Below are 25,839 nucleotides of genomic sequence, written 5' to 3'. Positions count from 1 at the left end.
AGTATATACTTTGAAAGGATACAAAAATTTTAGGCAAGCGGGCCTGCAGGTTGAGTTTACATTTTTTTAGTTTCTATTGGTCACTCCTCTTTACCTGCCCACTCTACTAACAACCTGGGGGTCAAAGATGGAGTGGCCGCTGACCTTCTTTTCGATTAACAAAATTATAGATTATTTCAATTTTTTTTCTTCTATGGCGTTATTTGAATATATATGAAATAATATTTTAACTTAAATTATTAACACTTATAATATAAGTTTAGTTTAATTAAAAGTTCTAAAATATTTACATGATTTAATACATTTTTAATACGTATGTAAAATAAAAATTAAAACTTGTGGAATGGATTAAAACTTTCAGCACCATAGTGTATTCGTTCGGTTGTTGACCTATTTTGTCATCTTAGCAAATTTACATTTATGATTATTATGATAATTATGTTACATAAAAAATACTATTATATTTGATTTCTCAATTCTGCATAGGGGCAGCAAAAAAAACGAGTTTTCCTTTGGATGTTTTTATTTGCTCCAAAATACATTTGTGACAAACGATTTCTGATCTATTTGACACTAATGGCAAAGTAGATTTTGAATTTTTGATATTACGAAAGCATAGAATATTTTACAAATTTCTTCGTAATTCTGATTATATTAGTTTTCACGATTTCCATATTAGGAAGGGGGAACTCCCAGCTGTGACAACGTTCTTTTCAAACCAGACGTCCAAAAAACCTCATTCGGCCAGCAGCAAATCAACAACTTGAGCCTGAAATTTTTTGAACCTACTTTCGGCCAGCATGATCAACGAAGGTAATTATTCTTACAACTTTGTGTGGCACATCCAGTATATAATTATTTGCTTTAGAATGAGAAGAGTTTCGCTTAAAATGGTCAATTATAATATATAAATGAATGGACATTTTTGTTTCAAATGGTAAAATTAAATTAAATGGTAAATTTAAATTAAATTTAAATTTTTTATTATCAAATCTGAGATGTCTAACTTTGTTGGGAATATACTTGACAATTAAGATATATTTGACAAACAAAGTATTTATTTTAATAAATAAGATAAAAAAAATTACTCAAATAATTAAAAACTATATAAATACAAATTTTCCTTGGTCAAAAATCAGTTTCAAGTAAAATTTTCAAACCTTACCATAATCTTGGAAATAAAACTATGAAAGTTTACATCTGCTGTTGTTTTAACGTATGTTTCATGTATAGCACAGGAGAGATATCTAACATGAAAATGAAAATGAATAGTTAAGAAAAAATTTGTCGGGGTGATTTTAAAGTGAAGTAAGATCTGGTATGAGATTTATGATTGTATGAGAGAACATGTTTTAGTGAATGAGAAAACCCTGAGGTGAAGTAAATTTATACTGTGACACGTAGACTCGTGGGAAAATATTGGAACAAAAGCATTACTTTTTTTCAATCTTCATTTGCACAATTCAATATCTTGTGTTAAAGTGAGATTGGATTGGATGGCCCACGCTACACTTTTAACTTCCTCCGTTGCTTAATTTCTAAGTACATCATTTTTTTGGTGTTTTTGTTTGATTTTTAAATCAGAATTAAAAGCATGTTATATCTTTTATAGAATACCTAACACACAATTCATTTATATTTATATATATATATATATATTTATTGTTAAAACTTTAGTTCTATCTTTTCGAAAAAAAGACTGAAATATTTTTTTAATATAATAAAAAAGATGTAAGGATCAAGAAAAATTTAGAAGTGATACAATTAAAATGACACATGAATATTTTATTATTAAAATTAAAAGAGTATATAAATAAAAATTCAAATTCAGTTATTCATGTTTTATTTTAAAAGAACCATCATCTCTATAAAAAAAACTCTTTTTTCCTTTCCTTTGTCTTCTCTTTAAGATTCTGACCTCTTCACTCAGACAATTAGAGTATGCCATTGGACTCCTGACAGTGAACTCTACAAGATTGCCCGATCAAAATCTTAGATAGAGTAAGTTCATTTTTTACTCCTTTTCCTTTGAGTTAGTTTTGATTTGGTCTGCCTTTTAGTTTAATCTTGCATGTGATGCTTTTATCTTTAGAAGTAGTCTCTGTTAGCTCAATATTCTAGTGGTATAGTTAGATTTGTGATCAGGACTCTTTGGTGCAAGTTAAGTGACCTTTAAGCTTTTGGTAGATTTGAAGCTCTTAGTTAGTATCTGGGGAAGTTAGTTTAAATTGTCAATAAAACTCTAGGGTAGAAGATCTGGATGTAGGGAGTGACGTGGTCACCAATTTCAACTTTTCTTGCAGGATTTCTTATTTTTGTGTAGATTGAAATTTGTTTGAGATTGAAATGTGAAATTTTAGATATAGTAGATGTTGTAGAATGTATATGAGTTTGGAATTAAATGAGTTAATGAATGTATTTGAATAGATTGTTGTATCAATTTAAATGAAATGTTTGATGAGAATTGGTTGTTTGATATAAAATGATTTTAATTTAGAAATCATATATAGATGTATATACTAACTCAATGACTCAATGACAGTGATTGTATAAATTTATCAATTGAATGAAATGTTGGTTTAGAATTTAACAGATATAACAGGTTTATGCAGAATTTCTCTGCATATCTCGCTCAAGCGAGAATAAGATGAAAAAATTGTTGAAGACGGTTGCTACCCCTTCAAGATTGTGTTTGATGAAGACTTCTATGTACATTTCATTTGTATTTTGCTTTGCTTTAAGTGTGTCTTAGGTAGTGCTTAGAGGTTGTCTAAGAATGGGCTTTTTGCTGAGTAACTCACCTCATAACCACTGACCATGTGATAAGAACAAACATAAGTTTTCTTAAACTGTTTTTCACATGTTTTACAAAAAACACGTTTATTGCATAAAAATAAATCTGTTCTTTTCTAAATAAACAGATTCATTTTTTTTAAACTGATGCCTTGGCTAAGTCTTGTGGAAATTAGATTTTGTGCATCAGGTATTTTGACTAAGTCTTCTTCTTTTCAAAACGACTGAGTTTTAAATAGTTAAACTTTCTCTGCTTTCGTTTTGTAAAATAAATCTGTTCATCTGTAAATGAATAGATTCTTTTTGTCTCTGGTGCCATGTCAAGCTTAAACGTTTTCAGTTTTATCTCTGCACCAGAATGGTTGACTAAGTCTCCTCACTTAACAAATTCTCTAACTGCCTTTTGAAAATAAATCTGTTCATTTTATTTTCAATCTGTTCATTTTATAACAGCTTTAACTGTTTTTCAAAAATCTGTTATAAGTTGGTTTTCTATAAAATGAAAACTTGTTTCTGAGTTTAAGAATCGTTCATACATTTGCAAAAACAAGTTTTGATAGCAGAGAATTAAGAGTTTACAAAGGATTAGCATTTGTTCTTCAAAGATTTCAAAAATCACAAAGTGCTTGTTCTTGGTTTGGTTCCAAAAGCTTGGTGTGAGGTACAGCTACTGTTCTAGCAATCTTGCCTACTGGTTTAAGGCAGATCTTTGTATCCTCAATCAGGTGTAGTCGTTTCACTTCTCATTTCTTGTAATAGTTTGGTTGAACACTCTTCTTGATAGGTTTTCTTGAAGAGTGGGTGTGTGCTGAAATAGGTTTTTTCAGCAAGAGTACCTAAGTTCTTGTAGGTTTTAAGAACAGTGGGAATTGTACTTGGTTGTACTGTGTTTTAGTGATTTCCACCTGGTTTTGGTGAAGACTGGATGTAGCTCAGTTGAGTGAACCAGTATAACTGCTTGTGTTCATTCTCTCCCACTCTCTGCAATTTCGTTTCCGTTTCTGCATAATTGATAAAACAGCAAAGAAATAAATCTGTTCAATTGAAAATAAATCTGTTCTTTCTGGGCACTGTGCATACTGTTCTTAATTTCTGAAAAAGTTGTTTGATTCTGATAAGAACATATAAAATCTGCTAAAAGTCACTGGAACAGATTGACTGTGATAGGTTGCTCAAGAAATTGTCAAAGCTATTAATTGAACCTTAAACAATTGCTTAAAAATTGAAGTTTGCTGTTCTGTGATTCATTGCTCTTAATTTCTGGAAAACTGTTTGATATCAAGAAGAACACTCACAGTTTGTTAAAAGCCACTGGAATAGGTTGATTGTAAAGGTTACTCAATTAATTGGCATGCTATCAATTGAACCTTAATCACTTGCTTGAAATTGAAGTTTGTTGTTTTGTGTTTCACTGTTTTTTAATCTGATATCTGTGTGTGTGCATATGAAAAATCCATCTGCATAATCTTGTGATTAACCTTGCTGTATAAACGCTTTTCAAACAAAAACAGTGCTGAAATAAATCTGTTCATTTTCACATAAATCGATTTATTTTCTGTAAAACTGTGTTAAACACTGTTTCTGCGAGAAAGTTTTAAAAGGTCAATTCACCCCCCTTCTTGAACTTTGGCACTATTAAACCCAACAATTGGTATCAAGAGCTAGGACTTGTATTTTAATCAAGTTTGTTTGTAATAATGTCTGAGTTTAATGTGCTTTTTGCTGAAGGATCTGCTGTTAATAGACCACCTATGTTCAATGGAATGAATTATGCATTTTGGAAAGTTAGAATGAGAATTTTCATGGAATCTATTGATGCATTAATTTGGGAAGCTGTGGTCAATGGACCTTATGTGCCAATGCAGGTTGTCAAGGATGAAGAAGTGATAAAGCCAAGATCAGAATGGAATGAGACCGAAAGAAGGAAGGCTCAACATGATCTTGTGGCCAAGAACATCATAACCTCTGCATTGACAATGGATGAGTTCTTCAGGATATCTCAATGTAAGTCAGCTAAGGAGATGTGGGAAGTCTTAGAAGTGACTCGTGAAGGTACTGAAGATGTGAAGAGGTCAAGGAAACATGCTCTCATCCAAGAATATGAACGGTTCAGAATGCAACTCGAGGAGAGCATTGCTGATGTGCAGAAAAGATTCACCCATATTGTGAATCACCTCACTGGCTTGGGAAAAGAATTTGACAGAGAGGAACTCAACATAAAGATATTGAAGTGCCTCGACAGAAGCTGGCAACCAAAGGTGACTGCCATATCTGAAAGCCGTGATCTGTCAAAGTTGGGAACTGCTACACTGTTTGGAAAGCTGATGGAGCATGAGCTAGAGCTCAAAAGACTCAAAGAGCAGGAAACAACAGAGAGAAAACCCAAGGGTCTTGCACTGAAAGCAACTGAACTGGATGAGATCAAGGAGAAAAAGAAGATGCTGAAGATGATGACACAATCAGCCTTCTTACAAAAAGATTCAACAAATTCCTGAGGAAGAAAAGCAGAAATAGGAACCAGCAGAAAAGAAGGTATTTTAAACCCAATGATTCAAATTCCTCTAAATATACTTGCTTTGGATGTGGCAAAACAGGGCATATCAAAACAGATTGTCCAGACAATCAAACAAGGAACAAATCTGCCAGCAAGAAATTTGAAAGGAACAAGGGAAGAAGAGCCTACATCTCATTGGAGGAAAATGAAGCATCCTCAACCAGCAGCTCTTCAACAGAAAATGAGGAGAACAATTTGTGTTTCATGATGAAGGATGAGGAGTCAAGCTCTGATTCAGTGAGTAATTTTTCTGCTGATTCTGATAACTATGATGATTTGCTTGCTGCCTTCAAGGAAACACATGATGAAGCAAATAGGCTAGCTGTAATATGCAATAAGCTGCAAAAGGTAAATAATGTGTTGGCACCTAAAATAAAAACACTTGAGGAAGAATTGCATAAGGCCAAAACAGATTCGGTAAGCCTTGAACTAACTTGCTTGCATGCCTCTATTAAAACCTGTGAAAACTGCAAAAAATTGGAAAAACAAGTGAAGTATTTGCTGAAAATCCTTTCCAATTTCACCAAGGGAAGAGAAAACCTTGAGTCTCTCCTTGGATCACAGAATGCTGTTTTCAATAAGAATGGACTTGGTTATACCCCTGGAAATGTAACCAATGTCAAAAAGCTTTCAAGTTTTTTTGTTCCAGCAAAATCAGTTTTTTCAGCTTTTAACAGTGACAAAAAGGCATCTCATGTAACCTGTTTTTATTGCATGAAAACTGGTCATACATCTAAGTCTTGCATTGCTAGAAAGCATCTTGTTCCTAAGAACTTAGCAAAATGGCTACCAAAGAGAAGACTTTAATCTGTGTTGGACCCTATACTGAAAAGGGTACCATTTGTATCATTTTTATTCTGTTTTGCAGATTGGCAGCAAGAAAAATCAGTGGTACTTGGACAGTGGTTGTTCCAAGCATATGACTGGAGATCTTACAAAGTTTACCAACTTGAAGCTCAAAGCAGAAGGACATGTAACCTATGGTGATAATAACCGAGGGAGGATTTTGGGCAGAGGCACTGTTGGAACAGGAAACTCAACAACCATTGAGAATGTGCTCTATGTAGAAGGACTCAAGCATAGTCTTCTCAGCATAAGTCAGCTTTGTGACAAAGGATACAAAGTGAATTTTGAGTCAAAAGGCTGCACAATATCAAGTAATTCATCTAGTAAGGTACTGTTTACTGGTAAGAGAGTGAATAACATATATCTGCTGAATATCATGGAAACTAACTCTTCAAATGAGTGTTTGCTGTCCAGAAGTGATGAGTGTTGGCTGTGGCACAGGAGGTTAGCTCACATACACACAAATCACTTGAATAAATTGAAATCTAAAGATTTAGTTTCTGGTTTGCCTAACATTAAATTTCAGGACAACAGGCTTTGTGATGCTTGTGTGAAAGGTAAACAAATCAAATCCTCTTTCAAGTTAAAGGATATTGTCTCTACAAAAAATCCATTGGATGTGTTACATATGGACTTATTTTGTCCATCTAGAGTTGCTAGCTTGGCTGGAAATTTGTATGCTTTAGTTGTTGTGGATGATTACTCTAGATTTACATGGACTTTATTTCTTGCACATAAACATGATGCTTATTCTGCCTTTAAGAAATTAGCAAAGATTCTGCAAAATGAAAATGGTTGCTGCATAAAATCAATTCGAAGTGATCATGGGGGGGAGTTTCAAAATGCTAAGTTTGAGAGGTTCTGTGAGAAGCATGGGATAGCACATACCTTTTCAGCCCCTAGGACACCCCAACAAAATGGTGTAGTTGAAAGGAAAAATAGATCATTAGAGGAACTAGCTAGAACTATGTTAAATGAATCTAAGCTTCCTAAGTATTTTTGGGCTGATGCAGTTTATACTGCAGCTTATGTGTTAAATAGGACCTTAATAAGACAAATTCTTAAGAAAACCCCATATGAATTGTATAAGGGCAGAAAACCTAGTGTAAGCCACCTTAGAGTATTTGGGTGTAAATGCTTTGTATTGAATAATGGCAAAAAAAATCTTGGTAAGTTTGATGTTAAATCTGATGAAGGTGTGCACATTGGTTATGCTTTGAATGGTCATGCATATAGAGTCTTCAATAAAAGGTTGCTTATAGTAGAAGAATCAATGCATGTTGTTTTTGATGAAACTGATCATAGCATATCTAAAACTGCTGTTGATGACCTTGACAGTAATGAATTTAAATGTTTTAAATCAAAATGAATCGATTCATTTTGATACTGCTGATACACATGTTATACAAGAATCTACTGCAGCTGCAGGTTTGCCAAAAGAGTGGAAAACCCCAAGAGATTTAACACTTGATAATGTCATTGGGAACATTGAGAAAGGAGTGTCAACTAGAAAATCCTTGACAAATTTCTGTGAAGCAATGGCCTTTGTATCTCAAGTTGAACCCAAGAATTTGAATGAAGCTCTCAAGGACAACAACTGGATTTTAGCTATGCAAGAGGAACTAAATCAGTTTGCTCTTAATGAGGTCTGGACTCTTGTTCCTATAATACCTGAGATGAATATAATTGGGACAAAATGGGTATTTAGAAACAAGATGGATGAGCATGGAGTGATCACCAGAAACAAGGCTAGGCTAGTAGCTAAAGGGTACAATCAAGAAGAAGAGATAGACTATGATAAGACATATGCACCAGTGGCTCGGTTAGAAGCTGTTAGACTGCTGCTTGCCTTCTCCTGCATCAAAGGGTTCAAGCTATTTCAAAGGGATGTGAAGAGTTCTTTCTAAATGGTTATATTAATGAAGAGGTATTTGTTTCACAACCACCAGGTTTTGAAGACCATCAACATCCAGAATATGTGTTCAAACTCCAAAAGGCTCTCTATGGACTCAAGCAAGCTCCTAGGCAATGGTATGAGAGGCTAAGTGATTTTCTCACCTCACAAGGCTATGACAGAGGCACATCAGATAAGACCTTGTTCATTAAGAAAAAAGGAGATGACTCAATTCTAGTCCAAGTATATGTGGATGACATGATTTTGGATCAAACAATGGAGAATTGTGTGAAGCTTTCGTGAAAGTCATGAAGAGTGAGTTTGAAATGTCAATGATAGGTGAGTTGAACTATTTTCTAGGCTTGCAGGTCAAACAACTCAAGGATGGCATTTTCTTAAGTCAAGCTAAGTATTGCAAGGATCTGCTGAAGAAATTTGAAATGGACAAGTGTAAACCAATCAGCACACCCTTCTCAACAAGCTGTCATTTGGATCATGATGAAGCTGAAATTTCTGTTGATGAAACCAAATACAGAGGACTCATAGGATCACTACTGTATCTCACTGCCAGCAGGCCAGATATAATGTTTGCAGTGTGCATGTGTGCAAGGTTTCAATCTGCTCCTAAAGAATCATACTACAATGCTGTCAAAAGAATTTTGAAGTATTTACAAGGAACTAAAGAAGTTGGCTTGTGGTATCCAGGTAATATTTCATTAAGCTTAACTGGATATTCTGATTCAGATTTTGCAGGTTGCAAAATTGATAGGAAGAGCACAGGTGGAACCTGTCATTTGCTAGGATCAAGCTTGATCTCATGGCAATGTAAAAAACAGGCTTGTGTAGCTCTCTCCACTGCCGAAGCAGAATACATTGCAGCAGGGAGTTGCCGTGCTCAAACTATATGGCTAAGACAACAATTGAATGATTTTGGTATCTTACTTAATCATATACCTCTGCTGTGTGATAATACAAGTGCAATCAACTTAACCAAAAATCCTGTCATGCATTCAAGAACCAAACACATTGAAATTATGCATCATTTTTTAAGGGAACACATATCTAATGGAACATGTGATATTAAGTTCATTGGTACTGATTTACAACTTGCTGATGTGTTCACAAAACCATTAGCCAAAGATAGGTTTAATTTTCTGCTTAATGAATTGGGTATTATAAATGTCAATTGTGCCTAGCAGTGAAAAATTAAATCTATTTATTCGCAATTGAATGTGTTTATTTTCTGCACTGATATGCATTGATGACTAGGAAAGAGAAATTTTGATCTTTGACTGCTTGACTGACCTAGTGGGCATTAACCTCTGTACCTTTGACGGTTTTGGTCATGGTTATGTAACCGATTTGATGGTTTGGGTGCTCAATAAAGGCATGAGTATATGCATCGTGACCCTAAATATTTGCTGCATATTTTCAAAGATTCTCTGCACAAATTTAGAGCATAAAATCTTCATGCATATCCACTCATAACTGCCATATCAACCCATTCATTTCTATATAAATCTGTGTGAATACTTGCTACCCACATTGGCTATTCCTTTTCTGTTCTCACCATTTGAAACCAAGAAAAGAATTCAGGTTCAACCATGGCTTCTTCTTCCAAGAAACAGAAAAATAAGGGGAAGCAAACCACCTTTCAAGGTGTGCTAGAAGGTTGGTTCGCTGGAAATGAAGAAGGCTTCAATGCCTACATTCACGAGACAAGCAGAAAACAGATTAACATACCCAAAGTGCTGGATTTCAACTGGCTGAAATCTGAAAAACTGGTAGAAACAAGGGCTGTGTTGAAGCACCAGAAACTGAAAAAGATGTTGGAATTAACGGGTAATGTATATCCTGACTTGGTTAAGGTGTTTTACACTAACCTCACATTGGATGGAAAGAATGTTGTCTCTTATGTGAAAGGGACCAAGATGAAGATCACAAGTGAGGTGTGGAATTCTGTGGCTGGAATAAAATATGCTAGATTGAAAGTAGGAAAGGGAAACACTAGTGGAATCCAAGAATTCAACAAGCTGCAATATTATAAGAGTTGCATGAGGAATCCTACAGAGAGTATAAACAGGTTCCATGCAGGGCATTTGAACCTCACTCCACGCCTAGTTGCATACATCATAGCATGGCAACTTATTCCAAGAGGGACAAACCATGCTGTCTTACATGAAGAGGATCTCATTCTCCTATATTGCATCATGAACCAGATTAAGGTAAACTGGGTGTTCATTGTCAATGAACACATGCTCAAGTCAAAAAGGTTGGCCGATTACCGCTTTTCCTATGCTATTCTTGTTTCCAAATTAATTGATTACTTTGGTGTTGATGTTACAAATGAGAGAAACGACCCTATCAAAGCTGTAAGTGAGATTGATAATTCAACTCTCACCAAAATGGGTTTTCACAAAATTGAAGACAAGTGGATGGTTCTCATGGAGAAGGACCCTCAAGCAGAACATGAAGATGAGGATGAAGCTGTTCCTATGGATGATGACTCACCTGCTACCCAATCTGAACATGAGGAAGTTGCTGCAAATGCCATAGTTGCCTACCAAGCTCCAGAATACCGAGGAGAACCAATGTCTATGTTTGAAAGGCAAGTGTTGTATCGTCTTGATGTAATGTCTGCAAAACAAAGGTCATACTTTGAGACTACTCATGCAAGGTTTCAACACCTTGATGATCAGATTGAAGGGGTTCAGGCACAGCTTGCAGAGCTTTACTACAAGGATCAATAGTCTTCTGTTTTTAATGCTGTTTTTATCATTTTTCAAATGTCTGTAATGCTGAACAATATGGTTTTATTTTTCTGGACTATTATGGTTATGGTTTCTGTTTCATATTTGCTTTCCCTATGCTTATATGTTGTTTGATGAATCCAAAGGGGGAGAAAAATAGCTACTGAAAACTGAAACAGGGAGATTTTTCTGCACCTTAAAACCATGTCTTATGCTATGCAATATTGCTGTTGTTTTTCTGGTTTAAAATTTGGTGCAGTGCAGGTGCTTAAAGCAACAAAGCTATGAGGTTAGCTATGGGGATTTGTCTCCATCAAACAGGGGGAGATTGTTGAAGACGGTTGCTGCCCCTTCAAGATTGTGTTTGATGAAGACTTCTATGTACATTTCATTTGTATTTTGCTTTGCTTTAAGTGTGTCTTAGGTAGTGCTTAGAGGTTGTCTAAGAGTGGGCTTTTTGTTGAGTAACTCACCTCATAACCACTGACCATGTGATAAGAACAAGCATAAGTTTTCTTAAACTGTTTTTTACATGTTTTACAAAAAACACGTTTACTGCATAAAAATAAATCTGTTCTTTTCTAAATAAACAGATTCATTTTTTTTAAACTGATGCCTTGGCTAAGTCTTGTGGAAATTAGATTTTGTGCATCAGGTATTTTGAATAAGTCTTCTTCTTTTCAAAATGACTGAGTTTTAAATAGTTAAACTTTCTCTGCTTTTGTTTTGAAAAATAAATCTGTTCATCTGTAAATGAATAGATTCTTTTTGTCTCTGGTGCCATGTCAAGCTTAAACGTTTTCAGTTTTATCTCTGCACCAGAATGGTTGACTAAGTCTCCTCACTTAACAAATTCTCTAACTGCCTTTTGAAAATAAATCTGTTCATTTTATTTTCAATCTGTTCATTTTATAACAGCTTTAACTGTTTTTCAAAAATCTGTTATAAGTTGGTTTTCTATAAAATGAAAACTTGTTTCTGAGTTTAAGAATCGTTCATACATTTGCAAAAACAAGTTTTGATAGCAGAGAATTAAGAGTTTACAAAGGATTAGCATTTGTTCTTCAAAGATTTCAAAAATCACAAAGTGCTTGTTCTTGGTTTGGTTCCAAAAGCTTGGTGTGAGGTGCAGCTACTGTTCTAGCAATCTTGCCTACTGGTTTAAGGCAGATCTTTGTATCCTCAATCAGGTGTAGTCGTTTCACTTCTCATTTCTTGTAATAGTTTGGTTGAACACTCTTCTTGATAGGTTTTCTTGAAGAGTGGGTGTGTGCTGAAATAGGTTTTTTCAGCAAGAGTACCTAAGTTCTTGTAGGTTTCAAGAACAGTGGGAATTGTGCTTGGTTGTACTGTGTTTTAGTGATTTCCACCTGGTTTTGGTGAAGACTGGATGTAGCTCAGTTGAGTGAACCAGTATAACTGCTTGTGTTCATTCTCTCTCACTCTCTGCAATTTCGTTTCTGCATAATTGATAAAACAACAAAGAAATAAATATGTTCAATTGAAAATAAATCTGTTCTTTCTGGGCACTGTGCATACTGTTCTTAATTTCTGAAAAAGTTGTTTGATTCTGATAAGAACATATAAAATCTGCTAAAAGCCACTGGAACAGATTGACTGTGATAGGTTGCTCAAGAAATTGTCAAAGCTATTAATTGAACCTTAAACAATTGCTTAAAAATTGAAGCTTGCTATTCTGTGATTCATTGCTCTTAATTTCTGGAAAACTGTTTGATATCAAGAAGAACACTCACAGTTTGTTAAAAGCCACTGGAATAGGTTGATTGTAAAGGTTACTCAATTAATTGGTATGCTATCAATTGAACCTTAATCACTTGCTTGAAATTGAAGTTTGTTGTTTTGTGTTTCACTGTTTTTTAATTTGATATCTGTGTGTGTGCATCTGGAAAATCTATCTGCATAATCTTGTGATTAACCTTGTTGTATAAACGCTTTTCAAACAAAAACAGTGCTGAAATAAATCTGTTCATTTTCACATAAATCGATTTATTTTATGTAAAACTGTGTTAAACACTGTTTCTGCGAGAAAGTTTTAAAAGGTCAATTCACCCCCCTTCTTGAACTTTGGCACTATTAAACCCAACAAAAATGAGGTGTTCTCAGGTTCTTTTTTCGCTCAAGAGAGACTTATAACGAAATTCTAGGTGCTCTCAGGTTGAATCTTACTCAAGCGAGAGAATTTTTGCTTGAGCGAGATCCATTCTCGCTCAGTAAATTCTTGCTCAAGCTAGACTCTCTGTAAAATAAACTTTTATTTTTGCTTTTGAAAGCCTAGTTTATTATTGCATATTGTTTTTAAGTGAAAATTCTAAATTTTATTTAAAAATATGATTAAAGGAAATTAGTTATATGTTTAACTGAATTTTGAGATGTGTTTGTTTTGTTTAGAAAAGTTTAAATTATGACGTGATTGAATGGTGTATTGATGTGCTACATGAAGTATGGAATGATGTGAAAGTGTGATCAAAACATAGTATTTTCAGGAAAGGAAATACCGTGTTGAGATTGTTACTAGGTTGTATTGATCTGTCGGGTCCCAACCCAATGAGACAATCCTAATTCTATTGATATAATGGAATCACATAGATGAAGTTATTCAGTTGGCGAGAGTCGATGGAGGTTCATATGACTTTGTCTGCAGTTTGAAATATAATCTGGTCTTTCAGGTCATATGAATTTACTCTGTCATACTAGGTGATGAAATGATGAGATATTGAGATGTTTATGCGCATGAATGTGTGGATTCAAGCGAGTAGTATGACAGGTGCAGGTCTCAGGATTCTAATTTCAATACACAAGTCTTCCAGAAGTAGAGTCAAGTGTCTATGTGTTGTGAGTCAGTAGAAGTCTGACATGTGAAAGATAAATTGTGAATTTTAATAGACACTTATACGAGACTTGAGGAATTATGTTTATTAATTTGAAATTAAAATTATATAGATTTTTTTTATAGCTAGTTTATGCTTTACTTTGTTTTGTGGTTGTTTTTTCTTAATCTGTGATGACCGTGTATTTACACGGAAGCAGATGATGTTATAGGTGATAGCATTTTTCAGTGAGAAGATGGATCATGTTTTTTTTTTAAATATTTATTTTAATTTTATGTATATATGAAAAGAAATCTATTTTGAAATACTATATTAAAAAATCATAGAAATATTTATATTTTGTTTATATATTTATTATGATATTTTAAGTAGATTATGATTATAGGATATGAGAAAAATATTGAAATGTTAAAAAGGTGTTGAATATGTTGCCTCTTTTCCAATTTGGCTATAGTTTTTACCCAACCAAAAGTAGCATTAGTTGGTTAGGCAATAAATGAGTTGTGCAGAGTAAATGTATGGTGATGATGGTGGTGGAAGAGAGGGTTTATAAATAATAGTTTAAAGAGTGAGGATCTGAGATTGTAGCTGTCAAAGACCCCCTTTATACCTTTTCTTCAACATCTTTACTTCAAACTCAAAAGGGAAACAAAGTGATTAAGGCTACGTGACACCCACCATTCTACAATTTTCTCTTTACCTTTTTTCTTTCAAACGTCAAACAAAAAGAATGAATGAATCAAAATCATCTAAAGACTTCACCACTACCTGCTACAATTACAACTTTTTCCTACAAATTAAATGTCAAATCTTAAACTACTTTTTTTCATCGGTCAAGTTATATGCTAAAAGAATTAATTAAATTGAAAAAAAAGGACGAATCATCATATAATATAAATGTTTTTATCCACATTCAAAATATGTACTAAAATAAATAGTATAAAAAATTATCACTTTTAATTTTGGAGTTTGTTTTTAAGATACACTTAATAAGATTAAAACGATAAATCAAAATAATTATAACTGCACTATTTGAAATTGTTTATAATATAACATGTTCCAGTAAAATTATTTCGTATTAGAAGTAAATCAAAATAAAGAACTCAACTTTTTTTTCTTAATTTTAATGGAATCAAATGCATCCAATTTCAAAATGAAGTTAAAGTTCTATATATTTATTTTTATTTGTTAAGAAGCTGATATTAATTTCGCCACTGTTTTATTATTTTATTATCTTTATTATTTTATTATCGTAATTATTGTAGAATCGCAATTATTTCGTAGCAGTGTCAATAATGAAATAAGTAAAATGGAATGAAAATAAATATTGTTTAATTGAAAAGAAGTAAAATGAAAATAAAAATTATTTAATTAAAGAAAAGTAAAACATAAATAAAATAAAAGTTCATTTTTAAAATTATATTATTAGTTATTGTAAAATCGAAAAAATTAGTCTTAAAATATAAGTGATACAATTAAAATAATATCGGAATATTTTATTATTAAAGTTAAAAGAGTATATAAATAGAAATCTAGTTATTCAAGTTTCATTTTAAAAAACAAAACTATCATTTTTCTAAAAACTCATTTTTTTTCTTTCATCTGCCTTTTCTCTAAGATTTTGACCTCTTCGCTCGTCATTTTGATGATCGGAGTCCGTCATCAGGCTCCTGCCAATGAATACTACAAGATTGCCCGATCAGAATCTTTAATAGAGTAAGTTCATTTTTGCTCTGATCTATGAGTCAAATTTTGAACTTGTTAGGTGTGTATTGCATGTGACTCTTCATGGTTAATCTATGTTAACTCAAGATCCTAATGATTTAGTTAGATTTTTTATCAAGACTTTGTAGTGCAGGTTAGGCTACCCTAGAGATTTTAGTAGATTTGGAGCCCTTAAGGAGCATTTGCTCAAGTAAAGGTAAGGGAGACTAGTTTAAATTGCCAATAGAATCCTAGGCTAGAAGATCTGAATGTGGGAGTGACGTGATTACCCGTTCCAAATTTTTGTTTGCATGATTTTCTTGTTTTGAGTTGATTTGAAATTGATTGAAATTGAAATGTGAAATAATACATATAGTAGATGTTGTAGAATGTATATATGAGTTTGGAATTGAATGAGTTAATGAATGTATTTGAATAGTTTAAAATTCAAAAGGTGCTCTCGGGTCCCTTCTTGCTCAAGCGAGTAAGTTTTCACTCAAGCGAGACCTATGATAAAATTTTGGGTGCTCTCAGGTTGAATCTCGCTCAAGCGAGAGAATTTTCGCTTGAGCGATACTCATTCTCGCTCAAGATAGACTGTAAAAAATAACTAATTTTTTTATATTTGCTTTTAAAAGGTTGGTTTATTTATTTTTGTAAAGTTTTACTTATAAATTATGTAAAATTTTATTTTATGTATATTTAATTGAAAATTTCTTTAATTAGATTTATATGATTAGTGAATGAATTGTTGTGTGTTTTGGGAATTCTAAACTTTGTTATGATTTGACTGTGTGATTTTGGATATTGTGATATTCAGAATATGAATTTTAATCAAGACATAATATTTTCAGGAAAGAAAATATTGTGTTAAGATTATTTAGAATGTGCATTGACTAAGGATTTGTCTATAAGGAGATATCATGACTCTCTTGAGATAATGAAATCATATAGATGAAGTTATTCAAGTAGTGAGAGTCGAAGGAAGTTCATACGAATGGATAAGTTGTTTGAAAGATAACTAACTTGACATGTTATATAAATTAACCATGTCATACTATGAAAGATGATATTGAGATTATTTATGCACATAGTTGTGAGATAGTATGATAAGTGCAGATCTTTGAGTCTAAGTGAACGCATGAGTATTATATAATGTCAAGTGTCTATGTGTTGTGAGTCAGTAGAAGTCTGACGTGTGAAAGATGAATTATGAAATTTGAATAGATACTTAATGGTTTGAGAAATTGTATGAGACTTGGTTAATTATTTTTATTAATTTAAAATTGAAATTATATAGAAGTTTTTTTTATATAGCTAACTTGTTCTGTGTTTGTGTTTGTTTTTTTTATTTATTTGTGATAATCGTGTTTTATACGGGAGTAGATGAGATTGCAAGTAATAAAGCTCTTCAATGAGCAACTGGAGGATGAGATAACTTTAATTTAAATGCTTTATTTTGTTTTTTTTTTAAAAAAAACTTTTGTGTATATATTAAAATTCTTATGAAAAACAATATTTTTTTAAGATACAATTATAAAATAGTTATATATATATATATATTCATATGTTAATTAGATATTGTTTATTTTATTTCTATTTTATTATATAGGTAAAATTAAGGATATCACGGTTATTAATATTAAATTTAGTTATTTATATCAATATTATTGTTTTATTAAAGTAACATTATTTTAATTGTTTTTATTTATTTATTTATTTATCATTACTATTATTGTCGTGTAAAATATAAAAATCACAAAAAAATAATAGAAAATATAACAACAGATTAAAACTGACAACAAACGGACAGGTCTCTGAGTACTCACGGGTCTCAAACTAATATTTACAACAATATATAATAACAAAAATATTTATAGAGTACATATCTCATTTTTATTTTATTTTTAATTACATTTTAAAATTATAAAAAACATAAATATAAATTATTTATATTCTAAAATTAACTGTCCATCACTATTGTTATTATTTGACTGTACTTAATTTTTATTGAAAAATGATAGTTTGGAAAATGCTTGTTAATGATACTATTAAATCTTTCGTGCCGATGTAACTTCTCACAATACTTTTGTGTTAAAGTGAGAAAAAAAAGGAGTATGTAATTTTTTTTCTTCATTTCTTTCTTTTTCAATCAAACCACCATCTTTGATTCCTCTGTCTCCATCCAATTCTATACCAAACCCACTCTGAAAGAGAGAAAAAGGAAAAAGAAAAGATGAAGTTGCAAATTGCAAATTATGTTCATTCTATGTGACCTGTTTGGCTGGTTAGGAATGGGTAGCTTTTAAAACGCATTTTACGTCCATACTACAGCAGTCAAAATGTGAACGTAACTCATTTTCTTTGTATGAAAAAGTTGGTTTTGGTCCTTCAGATTTAAGAAACTTCCACAACAAGTTTTTATTCTTATATTAAGATTATGGAATTATTATTGTTTTAAAGAGAGAGGGAAAAATCAAAACGAAATTAGAAGAATAGATGAAAGAAGTTGTGATGTTACTGTAAGCAGAGAGAGTGAAGAATTGTGAGTGATGGAGGGAGAGAGAGAGATAATGGAAGGCCACAAACCCTTATCCTTTTCCCTGCACCCCACCACCAAACCTACCTATCACCATATCATAATAATATCTTTTATTATATATAGTTGCATCCACAGATAACAAAAAATCTTCCTTTTCGTCCCCTTTAACAATGCTACTCCTACTAATAATGGACATAATGCAATTCCTTTCAAACTCCATGATGAAAACCCAACATTACCAAATATAAAAGGGAGGCAACTCTTAATTATTGCATTTTTATAAGTGTGTGATGAGGTGGGTTTAGTTTAATATCCACTTAATAGTGTTAATTATGGACAAGTTGCGGAGAATAGTGTAAGTTTGACCATTGATATGATAGATGAAGATTTGAGATTTATAGATGCATGTGGCCCTCATCCTTTCTGCTTGTATTAAATTTTTGACAGGATAAAGGGAGGAGGAGCCCATGTGTCCCAGTTCCATTAGTGGAGATTACTGTGAATTTGTCAGCTACTTCCACACCTCCATTTTGGATAATATCTCTACTTCTTCTTCACTCTCTACATTCTATTCCTCCATACCCTCTCAAATCATATGCTTTCTCATTTCATATTAACCTATTTTTAATCCACACAACTTATTATCTCATCTCATTTTCTTAAATACTTTTATTCAAGATACAATGTTAACGTCAAAGTTCAAACTGGAATAAGATTTTAATTAGGTTAATAATTTTTATTTCAATATTTCTCATCAAACATACCACAAATAAATCTATACTAGTGCAAAAATACTTATTTAGACAACTAATATATATTATTTCACTACCAAACGTTGTATATTAAAATATGGTGATATTTTTAAATTAAAAAAATATATATAAACAACGATTGTAAGAGGAACCACTGTCTATTTATATCAGAGAGGGCTAAGAGAATGAAGTTTCATCTTTGGAACCACTTTACGATTACCACATATGACACCAATGTTTCGACCTTATGTTCATTGAGATAATATCGTTAAGGTCAACAACGCCGAGTGAAAATGCAAGGATTACAAGAGCAACTCGTAGCAGGAATAATGATCGTAAAAATGTCTAAATTCAAGAAAACCTATAAATAGGTGATAATTTTGGGAAGTATTGAACTGAACTGAACTCTTTATACTCTCTTATACTCACACTTATTTATACTCTTTTTTACATGAGCATTGAAGAGTCTTTTATAAGTGGACCTCTCTTCTTTCCTTGTGATCGATCAACACTACAAAACTCAATCCATAAGAAAATCTTCTCTTTTCCACCTCAAAACTTTTCAAATCCATTTCCAGTAAGAACAATTAACAACAATAATAATAGTACTCATTGTAATATATGAGTAGTCATTACAAGAAAATCATTGATTAGAAACCAATTTTAGAAATAAAAAATAATTAGTTGCTATAGTGACCAAATTAGAAACCATTGTGGAAACTAAAAAAATTGTTGGTTTCTAAATTAGTTTCTATTATAGTTAAATGGTTTCTAAATTGGTATCTAATTAGCTACCAAGGTTTTTGCTACCAAATTTTTAAACTAAATAATTGGTATGAAACTAAATAACCACTATAATTTTGGTTTTTGAAAAAGAAATAAAAAGAGAATAAAAACGCTAACAATATGGATATGGAAATTCAATTCAATTCCATAGTTCGTACAATACGTTTTGTTATAATATTGACACAATTGTTTGAGGTTGAAGGACTTAATGAGTGATTAGTCATAACTTCATAGTTACTCCATTTGTGGCCTGTAGCTTTTACATAAAATCCTTAAACTACAAAGTTCCTGATCCTAGGTTATTATGTGTAGCATAACTTGTGGATCTTTGAAAGAACATACTGGTCGATGAATTGCTTTATTTATTTTCATGTCACGACTTTTAATCTTCGTATCCAATGAGTTTACGACATTTGTGCTTGGGAATCGAACCCACAATTTACATTGTCGTCTCTTTTCATAGGATCGATGGTAGTAACAAGTTAGGATTGGCTGTAAAGTGTACTCTCTCCTCTTTTATTTGTACGATATCTTTAATATTAAATTTCATTATCAACATTGTTGACCAAATACTAATAATCAATTTTTGTATTATGTTATATATATACTCACATCACACCTGTGATTAAAATCAATTTATTAACATCTAAGATAAATGAAGGTTTACTTTATTTACCATCTTCGTCTATTTCATCAAACATATACTTGTTTGTATATGATGTTTCTAGGCATCATTAAATTATTACACAAATTTTACATTTTTTTTTAATATCATATAACTCTCCCAACATAGTTTATACATTCATTCAATCATTGCCATATAAATTTTATTAACTTTAGAACAATTAGTGGAAAGACAGTTCCAGGTGTGTTGTTTTTTTTTATGATGAAAAAATATTTGTAATTCAAAATTTAATTATTATAACAATTACCAAAATAAATAAAATAGTTACTAAATTGTATATTAAAATTATAAAAAATGTATATAAAAATCAAAAGTAATTATAAAAAAATATATTTTTTATTAATTCTTTCTAATGTTATAATTATATTGTTGGAGATCCTACTTTAAGGTGAACGAAACTAAATTATAATATATAAGTGAAATATCACACTTTGAAATAGTTTTATTATTAATAGTTATAAATTATCATAAAAATTATATTTAATATGATTTTTGGTTGTTGGCTATGTCCTTTTTTATATTATTAATTCATAGAAATTAATTTGTTTTTATTAAATACTTGTTTTTATTAAAAAAATTCATCACTTAATTTGTGATCTTTTAGAAAATCAGAGCTCAATTTTTTTGGTACATTGTATTATATGTTGTACGTGTATTAAAATATTATACTATGGAGCTAAAAAAAGTATATCCTGAATTTTAAAATGTAAATATTATTTGTTGTCTTGCAGCGCGGTGGTTGGATCTTTATCCTGTTAATAAAATTTAAAATAATTAATTATAAATAAATTAGAACCATTTGATTCATGAGGTCCTTTGTCGTCGTTCATTTAGATATGTGCAAAATATCCTCATTAATTATTTTGCTTAAGTTATTTGAATATAGAACCGTTTTGAGAGAATGGAAAAGACCAACTATAATAACTTTCTGCTTCATTTATATATTAATTAAAAATACAAAATATTTGAAGTTTGCTTCGACAACATTTTCATAAACATTTTTAGAAGAAAAATAAATATGGAATAAATTCATGTGAATTAAAATTAGTTTAGGTCATATTCGTTGTAAACTCATGGTATCATATTTTAATCTCTTGTAAGTTTTAATATATGACATCATTTTAAGATTTCCTTACATTACTCCATAAGACTTCCTTATACTTTTTACTTCATATAAAGGTTTTATATTTTAACAATTTATTATTTACTTGTTAGTAATAATTTTTTTTTATAAGAAAACAAAATTAATTTTATAATTCAGATTTTTTTTTAAATTTAGAGTTTTAAATTTTATGTTATATCAATATATAGACAAATATTCAAATTTTAAATTAATGATTATTGTATAACTCCACTAATATAGATATTTTAAATAATTTAATTTGTTATTAATTTTAAATTATAGAAAATTTCATTTAATTATTTTATTTTATTTTTCTCTCTTTGCATAATGACTGATCAGAAAAAAAAATTATGATTTACCTAGTTTTTTTTATCAGTAAAGAATAAATAAAATAAACAGAGACACTTCAGTGGTGTCTCAATCCTTATATAAAACTCCAAATTACATGATCCTATAACCCTACCAACTAAGGATCCGACAAACATTATACTACATATCAAGGTAAAAAACCAAACCAAGATATAGAAACCCACCAGATACAATTGTCTCACCCCATCAAAGCGGTCACACCCTCAAATAAACACATGTATCCAGCAACAAAACAAGATCATTATCATCAAACTGAAAGACCTTACCCAAGATCCTATCCACTAGGATTTACCTAGTGAATAGGATATAGTTAAAAAAGAATTGATTAAGATTTGTTTATAAAGATATTTGTCTAAATATATTCTTAAATAATAACTCAAAATAGACACAAAATTTAACTTGAATAGATTAAAAAAAATCTAAGATTTATTCCTATATGCTTTTAATGATGGCCAAATAATTGCTATTGAAAATAAGCTAAATGCAAATATGATTTTAATAAACATCTCATGGAAATCTCTATATATATATATGCATTAGTATAATTTTTGCACTATAATTAATCTGAAATTTTATCATTTGGTCAAGTTACTTACTTTTTTTCTATAATTTTTTTTTTATTTGAGTATCAAGCTATTTACTTATCGTGTGCATTTATATAATATTTCATTTTACCAAATAATCATTTATTATCCTTTTAGTTCGAAAAATATTAAAATTTAAAAAAACTGTTGAAAGTACAATCATTTATTAACTAGTCTCATATGGTAAGAAAACTTATATTAAAATTAGTATTAATATTTTTTGTATGACAATACCTTCGAGTTTTTAACTTTCATTTCCCCTTTCATGTAAGTGTTTAGCACAAATATTATCATTTTCCCTTTAACTTTCATTTTTTTTAATTACCTCATTTTTTTTTTTCATTTCTCGCAACCTTTGTAGTTTATATTGACACTCATATAAAATTAAAAAAAAAAATACAGTGAAATGTATGCCATGATATATAACGATGAATAATTAAATTTAAAGACTAAGTAAGAATAAACATATCATGAACACTTTAATAAAAGTTTTTAATTATATAATTAAAGTGAGAAACAAATTTTTCTTTGCAAATTTTAATACCTCATGAGACTTAAGTGATAATGAATGAACTCTTTGAGAATAAAAAATGACTGTGAATATTATTTATTTGCATGGTTATTGTAATATTAAAAATTAATGTCTTGCATTACTAATTTATAAGTTAAGCTTCTTTGGGTAATAATATATTAACTCTTGACACTTATTAGATATGAATTTAATGAGTCAAACTAACATGTTGATATTTAATGTTATAAAATAGTTTATAATTTTACTTTAAATATATCAATGAAATATTACTATTATTTAATCGCAAGTCTTAAAAAATTATAAAATGATTTAACTTTACAACAACTATATAAAATTTGTTCTAATGAGTTGATAAGTAATACCTAAAAAATGAACTCAGAATTATTAAAGAACTATAACAATGCAAAAAAAAGAATTTATTTATATGTTAGAATTAAGTTTTTAAAAATAATATTTAATTTAATTTTTAAAAAATATGCTCCACATGGTTGCCACCTCATTGCCGTCTGAAACTCTGTTGTATTAAACACCACGCACTCAACTTGGATCCTACCTTCTCTCTCTCATATATCCTTCATCTTCTCTCTTCCTCTCACCGACTCACAAAACTCGCCTTGTACGGACTCCGATTCTATCTGACTCACACTAACCGTAACCACCGTCCGATCCGACCATGTCTCCCTCCTGCGCCGCTACAGACTCCGTTGCCTCTGGCGAGATCATGCTGTTCGGGGTTCGAGTCGTCGTCGATTCCATGAGGAAGAGCGTCAGCATGAACAACCTCTCACAGTACGAGCATCCGCAAGACGGTAACAACAATAACAACACCAACAACATCAAAAAGGAAGTTCTCACCGCCGGTTATGCCTCAGCCGATGACGCTGTTCCTCATAACTCCGTCCGTCACCGCGAGCGGGAGCGGAAGCGAGGTTCGATCCGTTTATTCGATCGATTGTCATTTTTTAATTTTAATATAATCTCTGTCGTTTGATCGCATAACCGGTGTTTCCGATGTATTAATTGAAATTGCGTTGATGATTAGGAGTTCCGTGGACGGAGGAAGAGCACAAACTGTTTTTGGTTGGATTGCAGAAGGTAGGGAAAGGTGATTGGAGAGGAATCTCCAAAAACTACGTGAAAACACGCACTCCGACGCAGGTTGCGAGCCATGCTCAGAAGTACTTTCTCCGCAGAAGCAACCTCAATCGCCGTCGTCGTAGATCCAGCCTATTCGACATCACCACCGACACGGTAATTTCGTCACCGTGTTCCTCTCGCGCTCATCCTCTGTTACTTCTTGACGTTATTTTAAAATATTTGCTTCAAATTAATTTCTCAATCGGTCTCCGTACACAAAAAAATATTGAGATGCTTTTGGTGTTGTGTTATTCATGTTCAATTAGTTATACTCCTAATCAATAGAGCGTTACGGTCCTACAAAATGACATATTTTCTTAGGTATTTCTTAATGTTCTAGTCAATAGTCCTGTCTTGAATATTATTACTCCTTCCATTTTTAGGGATTGGAGAAAAAAGGAAAGAAGCTTCCGTCAGTCGTGTGTCTTGCTATGAAATTCCTTTGGTTGTGGAAGTGAATGTTTGCATGAGTGGTTATAAAAATGGATTTAGGCATTTTGTCTCCTGTGTTAAGAGTTGACCTGATTGGAGCTAAAACTTTTTTCAAACCTGGATTGGAATTTGGAGTGACAAAATATTCATGATTTTATCAATTTTTGTGCCAGGTCTCTGCAGTTCTAATGGAGGATGAACAGGTCCAGAATCAAGACTCCCTGTCTCATCCACAACCTGTGTGCCCTGCAATTCCTGAAACTAGCAAAAGTGGATTTCCAATGATGCCAGTTTATCAGTTTGGGGTTGGTTCTGGAGTGATTTCAGTCCAAGGTGGGAAACCATTAGAAGAACTCACTCTGGGACAAGGAAACATAGAACACAAGGTGCCAATCAATCTGGTCCGTGCAATTCCTGTTGTTGCAGATCCTAAAGCACCCACAGTGTCTGATATCATCACCCCAAGTTCTGGTTCTGCAGTTGACCTACCCACACTGTCCTTGGGGCTATCCTTCTCTTCTGACCAAAGGCAAACATCATCAAGACATCCTGCTTTACATGCCATACCATGTTTCAGCAATGGAGATAGCGTCATTAGTGTTGCTTGAGAAAGATGACCCGTGAATATGTCATGGTCCTTGTCTAGAGTATCTTGGATTCACCGATTAATCTGATATTTTCGTCTCTAGTTTCCTGTCCTTTTGGTGGGAGAAGAAGAGAGAGAGATGTTGAAGAAAAGGACGATGGATTTAAGAAGGCAAGTTTTAAGTGACTGAATTTGATCCTTCTGTTCCTTGTACAGATCCGGGAAAGGTCCTGTCCTGTTTCTTCTTGTTTGCTTATGTTAATTAATGTATGACTTTAGGTTGTGGTTTATTTGGTCATTTATGTTTGTAGTTGATGTAACTGAAAATAACAAAATCCTCTCTGTTCTTTATTGATAATGCATTAATAGTTGGATATGGACCTTACAGACGAGTGGTTTGTGACTCTTTTGGGGATAATATTATCTGGTTGGCTCTGAACTTTGAAGGTTGGTAGTGTGTGTCATTCCTGTTAGGTGTTATAGCAGTTTGGCACGTTTTTTCTTATCTCACCAATTTCTGTATTTACGCCTAGTCACCATGTTCCTCGTCCTTTCTATCCAAATACTACTACACACTTCTCTTATTTAGAAAATAATAATATTTTATTCAAATCTAATTAAAACCAAACTTTTCTTATAAATAAAATATTTTCATAATTTATTTTCTTTAAGTTTTAGTTAATATTTTATTTTAAATAACATAAAATAAGTGAGTATCGTTTTATTAGCATAAGAAAAATAGATGCTATATTACTAAAAGTATGAAATAAGTTTGTGTTTTAAAAAATATAAAATAATATCATTTCATTTTGTTATACATTTGATACAGATAATTTTCTACTTTAAAACTATAAAGATAATGGTATTTAGCTTGGGTATAGTTATTCCTTTGTATAAATTAGATTAATATTGAAAAGGACC

General features: G+C 31.6%; 1 protein-coding gene across 1 annotated transcript; it reads left to right on the top strand.

Moving 5' to 3' along the window:
- The first annotated feature begins 23,194 nt into the window (after positions 1–23,194).
- On the top strand, positions 23,195–25,307 carry LOC137807824 (transcription factor MYB1R1-like). Its single transcript, XM_068608639.1, has 3 exons — positions 23,195–23,692; positions 23,806–24,014; positions 24,506–25,307. The coding sequence occupies exons 1-3, from the start codon at positions 23,437–23,439 to the stop codon at positions 24,938–24,940; spliced, it is 900 nt and encodes a 299-aa protein (XP_068464740.1). The 5' UTR covers positions 23,195–23,436; the 3' UTR covers positions 24,941–25,307.
- Positions 25,308–25,839: the final 532 nt, after the last annotated feature.

The sequence above is a fragment of the Phaseolus vulgaris genome, chromosome 3 (assembly GCF_000499845.2).
Source record: "Phaseolus vulgaris cultivar G19833 chromosome 3, P. vulgaris v2.0, whole genome shotgun sequence".
NCBI classification, from domain to species: Eukaryota; Viridiplantae; Streptophyta; class Magnoliopsida; order Fabales; family Fabaceae; genus Phaseolus; species Phaseolus vulgaris.
This window is presented reverse-complemented; position numbering and strand designations above follow the sequence as displayed.

Coding starts and splice junctions, on each gene's coding strand:
- LOC137807824 (XM_068608639.1), top strand. CDS start 23,437: ATGTCTCCCTCCTGCGCCGCTACAGACTCCGTTGCCTCTGGCGAGATC. Junction 23,693..23,805: donor CGAGCGGGAGCGGAAGCGAG/GTTCGATCCGTT, acceptor GTTGATGATTAG/GAGTTCCGTGGACGGAGGAA. Junction 24,015..24,505: donor TCGACATCACCACCGACACG/GTAATTTCGTCA, acceptor TTTTTGTGCCAG/GTCTCTGCAGTTCTAATGGA.